We start from the raw sequence: 15028 nt of genomic DNA on the forward strand, positions 1-15028 counted from the left end.
CAGAATATATATATATATATATATATATATATATATATATATATATATATATATATATATATACTTTGCCAGTGTTTAGTCTGATGTAGGACAGTAGTACAGTTAGTCCAGGCTGCAATGATGACCATTATAGCCTGGGATGACAGCTCTGCTTTGCAAATGAATATTGTATATTTGTTTTAATGGTCTCCCTACTTCATTGGCAGATGCTGCCATCTATATGTACTAAACTATTTATTTACTATAATATAACATGCATTGTAGGCACTACACTTTAAATATTCATTTTAATAACCATTGGCAGCAGTTGGTAATAGTTTTGTTGCTTTTTGTTACATCCTATATGTATCTGAATTTTTCTCCATTTTGGGAAATAGTGTTCTTTTCTTTGCTGTGGCCCTTGGAGTATACTGCTACTAGAAACAATGCAATTCTTTTTCTCTAGCTTCTCCTGCCAAGGCTTTATAGCTTACACTAATGCAGTGTGATTTTATTTAAATTCTGCACATACAATTTCATTTACATTTATTACATCTGAGTCTGCCTCTGGGGGAGCTGCTCTCTGTGATATGGAAAGCAAGTATCTAATAATTACTTTTCTGGCTTAATAAATATGTCAAGCTTGGGTGTAGCAAATTACATTCATAAGAGCTCTTTTTTTGCTATTCACTTAAACATTCATCAGTCATGCTGTGCCAGATGTGGTGGATGCTGGGAAATCGCTGCCCTGCACCTTTTTAAATGATAAGAATACAAGAGGTATGGAGAGCTCCAGGTGCAGAGATAATGACAAATGCAAACAAGGATTCATTTCACACTATTTTCAACTGCTCTAGGGTCATTCAAAAAAAGCATGGAGCCTTCAGTAAAATTTCCATTTCCGCCAAACTTTTGATTAAATGTGCCAGTTTCCGGATGTGTTCTATAACGTACTTACTAAAAATCCAAGAGCAGATTTTTTCGTGAGTTAAAGTGGTTGTAAACCTCAAACATGAAATGTGAATAAAGTATACCCCTCTATAGTGTGTACTTGTCTCAATCTAGAGCACTTAGGGGTTGGTTTACTAAAGGCAAATTGACTATGCACTTTGCAAGTGCAGTTGTGTCAGAGCTTAGTAAATGTGGTAAAGCCCCGCTGGCTTCCTTCTTCCAATAATATACAAGCAAAAATGCTATTTTTTTTAAAATTGTCTTTACATGTGATTGGGCATTTTTTGTAAAGTGAAGCTTTACCTCATTTACTAAGCTGTGGAGCAACTGCACTTGCTAAGTGCACAGTCTGTGCTTTTAGTAAATTCGACTCTAAGTGTCATTTCTGTCTGTTGCTTTGTTCCTCTGCTATCAGCATGAGTCACTTCTGACAAGTTTTCCTGACACCAAGAGAAAAATGGTGACAGGGGAGAGATCTCCAGTAGATTGACAACCTCAGCTCTGTTCCTGTGTGCTGTGTGGAGGGGTGTGTGTTTCTTTCCTCCAATTAGCTCTCAGAGCTCTCCTCGCTAAGCTTTGCAGAGTGTAGCTTCAGCCAGGGGCGGACTGACAACTCATGGGGCCCCTGGGCAATAGGGGATCATGGGGCCCCTGTATCCTTGTCCAAACTCAAAAAAGCCTATGAAAAAGGTACCAGGGGAATCTCATAGGGCCCCCTACTGACACCGGGCCCTCGGGCAGTGCCTGAGTTTCCAAATGGTCAGTCCGCCCCTGGCTTCAGCTCTCTGCCCCCTTTTTTTTCTGAACTTTTAGACAAGCTTATAAATTCCAAACGCTGCTTGTAGCGAAGATAAAGCCTCAGATAAACAGGTACAACTTATGTAGGAGGATTTATTTTATCTCTGTATCACCTAAGGCCAGTCACTTCATTGTAACGATTTAACCACTATAAGATAAAACGAATGAGCGTAAATGTTTAAAAGATTAGATAACCACTAGAACAGGGGTGCTCAACCTGTGGCCCGTGGACCCCTCTGACGTTGCCCTCAACCTCAAACCAGGGAAGTGCATACCTTGGGTTGCTCTGGGATGGTGGGTTGGCAAGCCTACATCGTGATCAGAGTGTATTGAGATGGTCCTGGCAGTAGAGGAAGCAGGTGACCACGGAAGGGGCAGGAGCCACATAAGCCGATTTTTTTCCTCTGTAGTGCTGCATCCCATCTCAGGTGGAGGGATACCAAGTGCACTTTGCCTGGGATCTTTCTAGCAGCCTGAAGCCAGCAGAAGCTTGGACAGGAGGGGCAGCGAATATAGGAACCGATCTTCTCCATTTTCCTCTTGAGTTCACTGAAATACTGCTTCTCCTTCCCCTCCTCTCCCTTCCACTGGCATTCAGTGGCTGCAGAAGGAAAATGTTCATTATTCTATTCAAAATAAAAAATTTGAAATTCTGAACCATTTATTGTTATTGCGGCCTATGACTGGTTACCAAATCACTCAAGTGGCCCTCAAAACGTTGAACACACCTGCACTGGAGGGTAGATCTACCATACAAATCTATATATAAAATCCAGGTAATGTCAGAGCTTGCTGCTAAGTCCTGCCTCCTAATATTTCTATTGGGTCATCACTATCATGAGCTGCCGCATTGGTGAATAGAAATGTTCAGGAGGCAGGAAGAGTCGGGCAAGCTTTGGCGCTACGAAGATTTGTTGGAGTTTTTACTGTCCCAAAAGCTTGCCGTACAGCCACCGGGATTCTGAAACTGCTGCAGGTAGGTGTAGGCACCTCCAGGTTCCTACACCTTTTACCTGTTAGAAAGGGGTGATTTACTAAAGGCAAGTGATTTTGCACCTTGCAAGGCCATTTTCCCTTAACTTGGTGAATGTGAAGAAGTTTTGCTGACTTCTATCATCCAATCCTGAAGAAGAAAAAAATCTATATTTTATAATTTTTCTTGCACAAAGTGAATTTTCACCACATACACTAAGCTAGATGAAAATTCCCTTGCAAAGTGTAAATATGCATGTGAGTAAACAGGCTATTTAACTTTGGTAAAACAGCCATAGAGTCTCTTCTGCTACCTGCCTCTGTCACAGTAGATTTACTGTAACAGGGAGCCAATTGCAGACTCGGCAACGTAAATAAACATTGCAAGCTTGCTTTCAGGTCTGGGGCATACATATTTTCATCAGCAGGTCCCGCCAATGATTTATAAGAACTGCTGATCAGCTGTGTTCAATCACAGCACAGAGCCCTGTGTTTACAAACAACACAGAGCAGCAATCTTGATATTTCTTCTCCCTGCAAAGCAGGGAGAAAAACAGCCTGGTCTATTAGTAAAAGCATCACATATTGCACATTTAGGCTCACAGTTAAACCTTTGATTGCCTGTAGATATTAACCCCTTCCAAACCAGTGTCATACTAAGTGTGTACAGTATTATACTTGATCACTGTCACTAGTGATGTCAGTGTCATTTAGTTAGTTAGCCCTGGTTTACACAGGTACGACTTCAGGTGTGATATGGGATTTACAAATTGCACCTGAAGTCGCATCTAATGTATTTTTATGGCACTGTCTTAATCAGTGCGATTTGAAGTAGCACACATTTCAAAAATAGTTCTTGCACTACTTATTTTGTATTTCATTGCGTTGCATTCTATTGATTTCTGTTAAATTAAGTTGCAAGCCGCAGTGAAATCTGGAGGTACAAATTGCACTGATCTGCAGCTTTAAAATTGCGCTACTTCAATTGAAGCAACGTGATTTCAAAGTTGCATTAAGTGTGAACTAGGGCTTAGTGTCCCTTCTATCCAGTGCCTGTTAGCACCAGATTTTCCACCACACTATCACAGTCCCACTATAAGTCGCTGATCACCATTATTACCAGGATAGTGTCATAGCTGCGCAAATTCCAGTATATATAACATAGTTTGTGGACACTATAACTTTCACACAAACCAATTAATATATACTTATTGGGATTTTTTTTTTAGTAAGGAAATATAACACAACACATTTTGGCCTAAATTTAGGAAGAAATTAGATTTTATTGAATATGTTTTATAACATAAAGTAGAAAATATTGTGTTTTTCTCAGTTTTCAGTCTTTTTTTATTTATACAATAAAAAATAAAAAAGTGGTGATCAAATACCACCAAAAGAAAGCTCTGTTTTTATGGAAAAAAAAATATACATTTCATTTGGGTACAGTGTTGCATGACCACACAATTGCCAGTTAAATTAGCGCAGTGCCGAAGAGAAACAAAATGGTCTCGTCAGGAAGAGGGTAAAACCCTCTGGAGGCCAAGGGTTTAATTAATGATATTTCCATAGTTTAAGGACTTCTTGCATCTATGGCTAGAAACACATTTGCAATAAACTTTAATGTCCATATCATTGGACTGTAGAGTATGTCTACGGTAAGCTAGTGATAAATATGATCAAGGAGTCTTAGCTTCAGCTTTGTCATCACTATAAATGGTGATATTTATGTATCAACACCCCAGCTATAAAGTTTCTTATGACTAATTTCATCAGGATGATGATTGACTCACATATTGCATGCGAGACAAATATCTTGTAATTTTTTTTTTTTAATAGATTGCTAAAAAATGGGTAAAACACCACCACAAATGGAAGACAATAACAAGTTTGTAGTTTTGCAGACAAGCAGAATATAAATTTTGCTATGCGGTTAAGTAATTACAGCGTATAATTGCTTAATCCCTTTCCTGTGCTGGAAATGGATTGATATCTGAAGTGTTTAATCATGTGCGCGGCACTTATTCTTGTTCTGTTGTCATTTGCAGCAGCGCCGAAACTGACGATGAACCGCCATGCGAAGAAGAGATTGATTACAATACGGATAGCTGTTCAGAGGAGGAAATTTCAGAGTTGGACACCAAAGCTGAAGACGGTCTGAATGAAGAAAAGGATGGTGAAGGAAAGGAGCTGAGATCACAGAACAAAGAAGATGCGTTCCCCACAAACTTCAACTGTTCCACCAGGAAATCTCTCCCAATTGCATCCAAACAATATGGCTGCTCACCGGAGGTTGCCTGCCCTCTTGGTGAGCAGAACTGTGAGCACTCCAGCAAGACACAAATGGGACATCACTATCTTTATTAACATGCACGTAGATGTAACCAAGTGTCCTGATACTACCTAATACTGGGCTTATGTACAAAGTCAACTAACCCTTTTATGTCAAACACAACATTAGCACTACAGAGATATAGAAATTTGGACCATCTCTATACAGTAGTGCCAAAACAAAGACTCTACTGCAACTGCTGAACAACTTCTAAAAATGCTAGTTGCTTGGCTATTTCTGGCTTCAATATTTTCTGAATTACTGACCTGGAACAAGCATGCAGAAAAGAAAGTCAATATATAATATATTTTGGTTAAAGTAGTAATTAACCCACCCCCCAGGGGTGGAATGACAACTCATGGGACCCCTGGGAAATAGGGGATCATGGGGCCCCTTTGTCCTCACCCACACTCAAAACCACACCCAAAAAAGCCTATGAAAGGTACTAGGGGCATCTCATGGGGCCCAGATAATGAATAGTAGGGGTTTAGAGGTTCATATAAATATTTACTGTATCACCCAATAAATGGCTTCCATCCAGTAGCCAAAAAATATGCAGACAAAAAAAAGAAAAGAAAAAAAGGAAAAAAAGAAAAAAAATGGGGCCCCCTACTGACCCTGGGCCCTCGGGCAGTGCCCGAGAGCCCGAATGGTCAGTCCGCCCCTGCCCCTTAATTTTTTATGTTTCCCCTCTTTCCAGAATTGCTGGGTTCTCTTCCCTAATACATACATATTCCCCCACATAGCGAATCCAGAGTTTTCCCGCTGTAATCCGCAGTTCAGACCACATAGAACGGACCAATCTTTGTTCCTCTTCAGCGGAAAGCCTCTTCCAAGTTCAGGTAGCCAGCTACTAGTTGAAAATCATAGGAAATTAACATATCAAACGCAAAACAATCAGAATATGTATTTGACATTCGTCCAACAAATTTTGTTTGTAAATTAACACTTTAGAGTTCATACTTTGTTTTGAATGTATAATCATCAGGCCAAAGATTTGGAATATACTGAAGCCAGAAACAGCCAAGCAACTAACATTATTTCATAATGACAGCCTCCCATTGTTGCTTAGTACAGACTTCCTTTAGAGCAAAGCAACAGACTTGCTTTTTTACAGCATAGCTCCTCTGCATATACTCACCCTTCACTCCCTTGCCACTCTGATTAGCACTGGAATCCAAAGGAAATACACTGTATCTTTTGGGTATAGAGGGGAATATGGCTCAAGCCATGTGATAGAAATGGGCCAATTAGCACTGTCACACGTGAAGTCTATAGACCTGTGTAAGCTATGACTCCAGCTACTGATTACTTATACTGTGCTTGTGCCAGCTGAAAAGAGCAACTGGGGTGGATGATAAGGATATACTGCTGGGGAAGGGTACGTTTAAGCAAATTGTTATATATGTGGACAATGCACAAGCTCATGTTACAGCGTCCCTATAGGTAATATGTACTTTGATGAAGTAGCCAGTTGTAGCAATATAATTGGCTATATGGTAGACACCTTTATATTTCTTCACCCCAGGGATGGACTGCCAACTCATGGGGTCCCCGGGCAATAGGGGATCATATGGCCCCTGTGTCCTTGCCCACAAGAGGTCTAAATTAGCATTTAGATAACAAGATTTCCCACATAGGTGGATGGGTGGCTCCAACTTGCTTTTTATCACAGCCAACTATGCCTCAAGCCTCTCTCGTATATATATATATATATATATATATATATATGGCATGCCCCAGAATGGTCACTGGATCACTTCTCAAATACCGATCTCAGCACAGCTAACACACACAAAGGAGAGAACCAGGTTATCCCATAGGGAAGTACTGTATACAGGGGCGGACTGACAACTAATGGGGCCCCCCGGGCAATAGGGGATCATGGGGCCCCTGTGTCCTTGCCCAAACTCAAAAAAGCCTATGAAAAAGGTACCAGGGGCATCTCATGGGGCCCCCTTCTGACCCCGGGCCCTCGGGCAGCGCCCAAGTTTCCAAATGGTCAGTCCGCCCCTGCTTCACCCTAATCTCTAGATATAAGGCCAACTGATTGTATAAGCTAGTGCAAAGAGCAAAGTTAAAGTGCAGAAACCTACAGCAGTCAATCAGATGTCCCATTAGTGCAAGATAGAGCACTTTTGCAGCTTGCTTATTTTGAGAAATGTATTGACCATTCATCCTTTTAGTTGCCAAAAATATGTGTGGACCTTTTTTTTTTATTTAAAGCTGTACAATGTGTAGTAGGCCATGATGATCAGTTGGATGTAATTTACTGTAATCAGAAGTTATTACTTGTTTTGGATATAGGGTGCTGCATTATTCACATGACGCTTTTCAGCTTTTGATAAATTGGGTTTATGGTCTTTTGTTGCCCAGAGTATGCTACTAAATATACAGTAAACAAAGTATATCTAAAGGCATTTTTTTTCAGTTTTTGACACCTTGGAGATGGATTAGAACACCTATTAGGATTGTGTTGCAGTCTGTAGTCCCATTAGGGAGATTCCCCCTCTCTATTTGTCTTATTTACTATTTTCATTGAAAGGGAAAGTAAAAGAAAACCCCAAATTTTGGGTTGTCCCTAGAAAAGTAATAGAGGGGAAATTTTCCAATGAGGGACATTAGCTCTGGTAACCCGAAAGGCCCCAAGGAATTCCCTTAATTTGCAGGAATTCTCTCTCGCTTTCTTTTTTGACTACGGGACAGGAAGTGAAGGGAAATGGTGGGACACAGACGGTGGGACACAGACGGCAAAAAAAAAAAAACCTGATAGGGCCTGTACCTCTTCCTTACTCTATCCAATATGAAAAAAAAAGTTTTGCCTACAGCTCTACTTTACATAAGTTGGTATAAAAAAAGTACTGATGACTCCCATAGTGCATTATTCTGATTAATGACATTTCAATTGACTGAAAGTAGATGGGTGAAAGATGAATTCTTACTGGTATTTTTAAATGAGCCTAAGGGTCTTTGGACCTACTGATTTCTATGAAATATGTTCACCTTTCATTGATAAGGCAATGTAGGAGGCAAAGAACAAGTATTAATTTACCCCTGTTTTTGACCTCTTGTTTGGTCATATTCGTGTTTGGTACAACTGTGTTCGTTATGAGAACAGTATCCTAACAGATGGGTCGGTCAGCATAAAATTTGATTAGGGTATGCCCACATTTCTTTTTACAGTTTTTTGTATGGCGAAGAAGTAGTTATTCGTGATCAGATTCCAGATACTGAATTTAAATTAGTAAATGCTGAATTATAAATGAGTCGCTCAGTGAACTTTACACATCATCATAATATCAGATAAAAGGAGACCTGTCCCACTCAGTTATGAAGAAAGGGGCCATACTCCAATGATCTATTCAAAATAGTGTTGCTCTGTCAACCAAAAAACAGTAAATAAAATGAATAATCTCACAGTGCAATAAAATCAATAATAAAGTCCAGTGTTAAATCAATTTATGAAGGCCACTAAAATTAATCTTCATATATCTAGTGTACACCAGCCACCATGTGAACAAAGATCCGCTTACCAGACATTTAGACCCCGCATCATAAGAGGTCTAAATTAGCATTTAGATGACAAGATATCCCACATAGGTGGATGGATGGCTCCAACTTGCTTTTTATCACAGCCAACTATGCCTCAAGCCTCTCTCGTATATACAGTGGGGCAAAAAAGTATTTAGTCAGCCACCAATTGTGCAAGTTCTCCTACTTAAAAAGATGAGAGAGGCCTGTAATTGGCATCATAGGTAGACCTCAACTATGAGAGACAAAATGAGAAACAAAATCCAGTCAATCACATTGGCTGATTTGGAAAGAATTTATTTGCAAATTATGGTGGAAAATAAGTATTTGGTCACCTACAAACAAGCAAGAGTTCTGACTCTCACAGACCTGTACCTTCTTCTTTAAGAGGCTCCTCTGTTCTGCACTCATTACCTGTATCAATGGCACCTGTTTGAGGTTGTGGACAGGTGTCTTTTATACTGATAACAAGTTCAAACAGTCACACTCCAAACTCCACTATGCTGAAGACCAAAGAGCTGTCGAAGGACACCAGATACAAAATTGTAGACCTGCACTAGGCTGGGAAGACTGAAGCTGCAATAGGCAAGCAGCTTGGTGTGAACAAATCAACTGTGGGAGCAATAATTAGAAAATGGAAGACATACAAGACCACTGATAATCTCCCTGGATCTTGGGCTCCACGCAAGATCTCACCCCGTGGGGTCAAAATGATCACAAGAACGGTAAGCAAAAATCCCAGGACCACACGGGGGGACCTAGTGAATGACCTGCAGAGAGCTGGGACCAACATAACAAAGGCTACCATCAGTAACACACTACGCCTCCAGGGACTCAGATCCTGCAGTGCCAGACGTGCCCCCCTGCTCAAGCCAGTACATGTTCGGGCCCATCTGAAGTTTGCAAGATAGCATTTGGATGATCCAGAAGAGGATTGGGAGAATGTCATATGGTCAGATGAAACCAAAATAGAACTGTTTGGTAGAAACACAACTCATCGTGTTTGGAGAAGAGAGAATGCTGAGTTGCATCCAAAGAACACCATACCTACTGTGAAGCATGGGGGTGGCAACATCATGCTTTGGGGCTGTTTCTCTGCAAAGGGACCAGGATGACTGATCCATGTACAGGACAGAATGAATGGGGCCATGTATCGTGAGATTTTGAATGCAAACCTCCTTCCATCAGCAATGGCATTGAAGATGAAACGTGGCTGGGTCTTCCAACATGACAATAATCCCAAACATACTGCCCGGGCAACGAAGGAGTGGCTTTGTAAGAAGCATTTCAAGGTCCTGGAGTGGCCTAGCCAGTCTCCAGATCTCAACCCCATAGAAAACCTTCGGAGGGAGTTGAAAGTCCATGATGCCCAGCGACAGCCCCAAAACATCACTGCTCTAGAGGAGATCTGCATGGAGGAATGGGCCAACATACCAGCAACAGTGTGTGCCAACCTTGTGAAGACTTACAGGAAACGTTTGACCTCTGTCATTGCCAACAAAGGATATATAACAAAGTATTGAGATGATCTTTTGATATTGACCAAATACTTATTTTCCACCATAATTTGCAAATAAATTCTTTCCAAATCAGCCAATGTGATTGTCTGGATTTTTTTTCTCATTTTGTCTCTCATAGTTGAGGTCTACCTATGATGCCAATTACAGGCCTCTCTCATCTTTTTAAGTGGGAGAACTTTCACAATTGGTGGCTGACTAAATACTTTTTTGCCCCACTGTATTTATGGCATGCCCCAGAATGGTCACTGGATCACTTCTCAAATACCGATCTCAGCACAGCAAACACACACCAAGGAGAGAACCAGATTATCCCATAGTGAAGTACTGTATACAGGGGCGGACTGACAACTCATGGGGCCCCTCGGGCAATAAGGGATCATGGGGCCCCTGTGTCCTTGCCCAAACTCAAAAAAGCCTATGAAAAAGGTACCAGGGGCATCTCATGGGGCCCCCTACTGACCGCGGGCCCTCGGGCAGTGCCCGAGTTTCCAAATGGTCAGTCCGCCCCTGACTGTATATGATTTATTGGTAAAACCAGATAACTTTTTCACAAACAGAGCAGCAATAGGAGCATACCACACAGCACTTCGGGGTCTCCGGGCAGGTGTGATGATTTCACTGCTAATCTCCGCCCAATGATGAAAAAAAATTGACAGTTTTATTGTTGGCTAGCACACCATTTCCTTCCTCCATAGATCTGCTCTGTTACATGTTTCACTCCCTCTAATCATAAAGAATCTCTATGAATATGCCTGGAGGAGTATAACACATTAGAAGTGTGGCCTTAGGGTGGAAGAAAGATGTGTGCTGGCCAACAATGAAACTGTCATGTTTTGTAATGTCATTGGAATGCAGCCCCTTTATTCTTAGGGACATGTGTTGCACAGAGCATAGGTGGGCTCCTTGGGCTTTGGTTAGTTCAAAGCGCTGAGGTTCTAAATTTCTCCTGTCCCTCCCAATGTTGGAGGCTTCTTTTCTTGAACCCTGGGAGCAGTGCCAGTATTGCAGCGGACATGTCATTTTGTGCCATGCTGTATAGGTGTGCTCTTCTCTGGGACTACTACTACCTGAAGGAGTTGGGCAAAGGCAGTCTGGGTGGGAGCTTTGGCTGTAGAAGGTAATTATCCTTCTGGTCGTTTTAAGCCAACTTTTAAATCCTCAATTTGAAAACACTCCTGGATTTTTTATTTAATTTTTTAGTAACTTGCACTCACTGATTATAATACACAGTAGTTTTATGTACAAAGAAACATCCATATTTTTATTAATTTCATTGGCACACTTATGAGCACAACAGACAAAGGGTATCCCTTTTGCAACCCAGAAAAATTAAGTGCAGAGGCGTCACTAGGGCTGGTGTCACCTGGTGCGGTAACATGTGATGGCACCCCGGTCCCAGGGTCTGTGTTGGGAGATGGAAGGATGTCCTGTGCAGGGACTGGCCAGTGATGTGTGATGCAGAGGGGCAGGCTCTGGGTGGGGTCATTACCACTCATGGACTAACATGTAGAGTAGGAGCCGTCCAATCAGAGGGCGGGGCGGGCTCCACTCCAGTGTACAGGGGACAGGCTGAGTGTGAATTGGCCTGCAGCAGCTGCTGTTATCTCCCCCCCCCCTCGCCGGGACCCGACATCTCACCCCCCCTCATGGCAGCTCTTCCTGGGGCTGCATGAGGGATGAGGAGCCCCGGTACCCGGGGAGAGGACACGGGGGACACTACACTCGGATGGATGACAGCTCTTCTTTTCATTTTGGTGTCACCCCCTGTGATGGTGTCACCCGGTGCAGTCCGCACCACCCTAGTGACGTCACTGATGACATGGAATTTAAGATAAAACTTTTTTCTACAGAGTGGGAAGGCTTTTAATTTCTATTGCTTTTTTAAATTGATACATAGAGGTTGGTTTACTAAAGACAACTATGCCATTAACTTTGCAAGAAAAATTGTGCATTGCAAGAGAATGTGGTAAAATTTCACTTTGCAAAGAATACCCAATCACTTGCAAGGAAAATAATAAAGGACTGAATTTCTGCTGGGTCTTTAAAGGAAACCTTACTGACTAAGAATGGAGGTTGTTGAAACTGACCCCTGGCCAGTTCCTTGGTTGTCATCTTTCAACTCAGGCAACCTATAGAAATATCTCAATGCATGCTTCCTTTAAGTGTAGTGGAATAGTAACTTTTTCATGCAAACTGTATAATTTTAATCATCTGTTCAAAAATATAGTATTAATAATTGCTTTTCTATAGACGTGCATGCCCAAATGTTTCATCTCAGATGCATTCATTCATTGAAAAAATTAGTTGTGTTGAACTAATTCGTTTTCGGGATTCATGTCATATCTTCCACATTTGTTTTGTATATTTATTGGTCCAGGTGGGTTTGAAAAATGTTGCTACTGTATATATTGGTTTTCAAATTGATATTTCAGGTCGATTTGTTATTTATACTATATATAGAAAATATTTGAAAGGATTAGATATTTTCAGACCCAATGGAATAAATAATGCAATATTGGGTTGCCCCCGAATTTTTCAAACCTAAAAATTGCATTAGGGCTCATGTACACTGCAGTTGCTAAACTGACGTTTAGGCGCAGTTGAACTTTTTATGTTTTCCTGTGTCCATGTACACATAGTTGTTTACAGGCAGTTGAATTTACGGGCATTTTCTTGAAAGCACAAAAATGGCGGTCAGGAGTAGAGTTTACCGGCGTTTCAAACGCTAAATGCTTGTAAACACGTCTATGCGCATTTGCGTTTAGACGCATTTTTTGGCTGGTCCATATCCAGATGCTGTCCAGAGCCTTTTTTCTTCATCAAAAATGCATGCAAAGTGTTTTCCATGTATTCAAATGGACCCGATACACCAGTACAGTCAGTTCCAGGTTTTACATGAAGGAAATATTGGTAGAACGTGCTGCATTATGCTCATGATGGGATCCATAGTGAATACACACAGAAAAGACAGGTCATCTCAACACATACTGCTCTCTCTGCTTCTGCTCCATTTCTCACAAAATGCCTGAAATAGTTAATTATTTACTATTTTTCAGTGCATTCTGGGCATTTGGGAGGGTCTCCTGAGGTTATTTTTAAAAAACGCTTCTAAACGCAAACGCGCATATATGCAGTGGGTCGACGCGGCTAAACTGACGTTTTTAACCTACGTTTTCTAGCAGTCAGTTTCTAGAGGTCAGAAGAGTTTTTCAAACATCCCGTGTACAAGAGCCCTTAGACTGTGGAACTGAATTGACTGACTTTGACCATCACAAATTCAATTTAAATCACAAATTTACTTGAATCTGATATATGGAACACATTTGAAAACTGAATTAATTTCCCCATGGGCCCTAACTACTATCGCATCATGTGACATCATTCAAATGAAACAAATGCATTTAATAATTTCATTATAACTTCTTTTCGGATTCGTTGACATTTGTTACTATGTAAATACGAATCTCCGAAAATCAAATTTGTGGCCGAAAATTGATTTATTACGAAACGCACATGTCTACTTTTCTGTATAGCATGACATACAAATCATGGAACCTCCTAAAATTCTTACACGTTTTCTACTGCATTTTGGAAAATATAAATTGTGTTCTAGACATAAGTTTTCATCCTAAATCAAAGTATCATCCCGGATTCTGCTATACCGTGCGTTTTTAAGCATGATAACCGGATCATAACATATAGCGAACTGAAAATCACTCCTAAAAACCTGTGAGCTCTGTAAGAGCTGCTCTTGATCCATAGTGCTTAGGTTTAAAAAAAAAAGGAAGGAATTCCAAACCGTAAGAGGTGCTAGGCTGAAGAGTTCCCTTGTGCCATCATCCTATTGTTACACCTTATAATAATCCATCCTAGATTTTACACTGCACTAATCTATGTTAAAGTAATAGTGATTTTTTTGTGACTTTAAAAACGTGATCAATCTTTTATTTTATTTATTTGGTATGGTGAAGTGTTTTTCCTTTTTTACTACATATGTAGATATGAAGAAGGGTAAAAACACGTCACAATATTAGAACAGAAGAAGCATACACTTCAAGAGAAAAAAATGTAACCTAAACTGTGTAGAAATGTTTATTAGACTGCAAATGTATTCCTTTAAAATGTATATTTATCACACAAATAGATGTTTAGGATTTTTTATTTGTAATTCTGAAAATAGCATTGTTTGCTGTGCAGACGTAGGTTATAGTTTACTATTTATGATTGGGCTGTATGGTGTGAATTGAATCCTAATTTTACTAATACAAAATGTAACCTGTTGTATTTTTCTGTATTGTGGGATAGTGGGGTTGATTTACTAACCTAGAGTGTGCAAAATCTGGTATAGCTGTGCATGGTAGCCAATCGGCTTCTAACTTCAGCTTGTTCAATTAAGCTTTGGCCATAAAACCTGGAAGCTGATTGGTTTCTATGCAGAGCTGCACCAGATTTTGCACTCTCCAGTTTCAGTTAATCAACCCCATTTTGTAACAAATGCTTATTGTGATGAAGCTTGCAACCTCAAGTTAAGTATGAAAGGTGTAGGAAAGGATATTTGATAAAACATTTTAAGTGACATGTTTATTACATAGATCTTTATGACCAGAGGTGCCTTACACCCCAAAAAAGTATGTCACAACTTTTGTATTTACCATAATCTCCCACAAGGGAGATTTTAAACTTCCAGAACACGATGCTTCTTTGTTCATGTATCCCTCTTTAAAGCAGTATTGAACCAAAAAAACAAAAATGTAATATAATGCAGCTCGACAATTCTTAAATGTGGTGGCTGCATTAGTTTTCTTATTTTTTTCCCTTTATTTTCATCTGGCCAGGCAGTAACGTGTGTCCTTTCTTAAGCTGGACACAGCTGGATTGAATATTTGTCCTGTTCAGCAGGAACCAGCCAAACTTTGATCCATCTAAGGGCAGGCTGGTTGTACTGAAG

The 15028-nt window shown here is 40.5% G+C and overlaps 1 protein-coding gene across 1 annotated transcript in view; it reads left to right on the top strand.

Moving 5' to 3' along the window:
- The window catches only part of AGBL1 (AGBL carboxypeptidase 1), a 924602-nt gene extending 915872 nt beyond the window's left edge, over window positions 1-8730 (top strand). Inside the window, exon 23 of the mRNA XM_089687659.1 lies at window positions 4746-8730. Within this exon, the coding sequence (XP_089543785.1) occupies window positions 4746-5064 (319 nt within the window). The 3' untranslated portion in view covers window positions 5065-8730. The remainder of the gene's footprint in view (window positions 1-4745) is intronic.
- Window positions 8731-15028: the final 6298 nt, after the last annotated feature.

This window comes from Staurois parvus, unplaced genomic scaffold (genome assembly GCF_062004578.1).
Source record: "Staurois parvus isolate SC_StPar_1 unplaced genomic scaffold, SC_StPar_1.0 ptg000432l, whole genome shotgun sequence".
NCBI classification, from domain to species: domain Eukaryota; kingdom Metazoa; phylum Chordata; class Amphibia; order Anura; family Ranidae; genus Staurois; species Staurois parvus.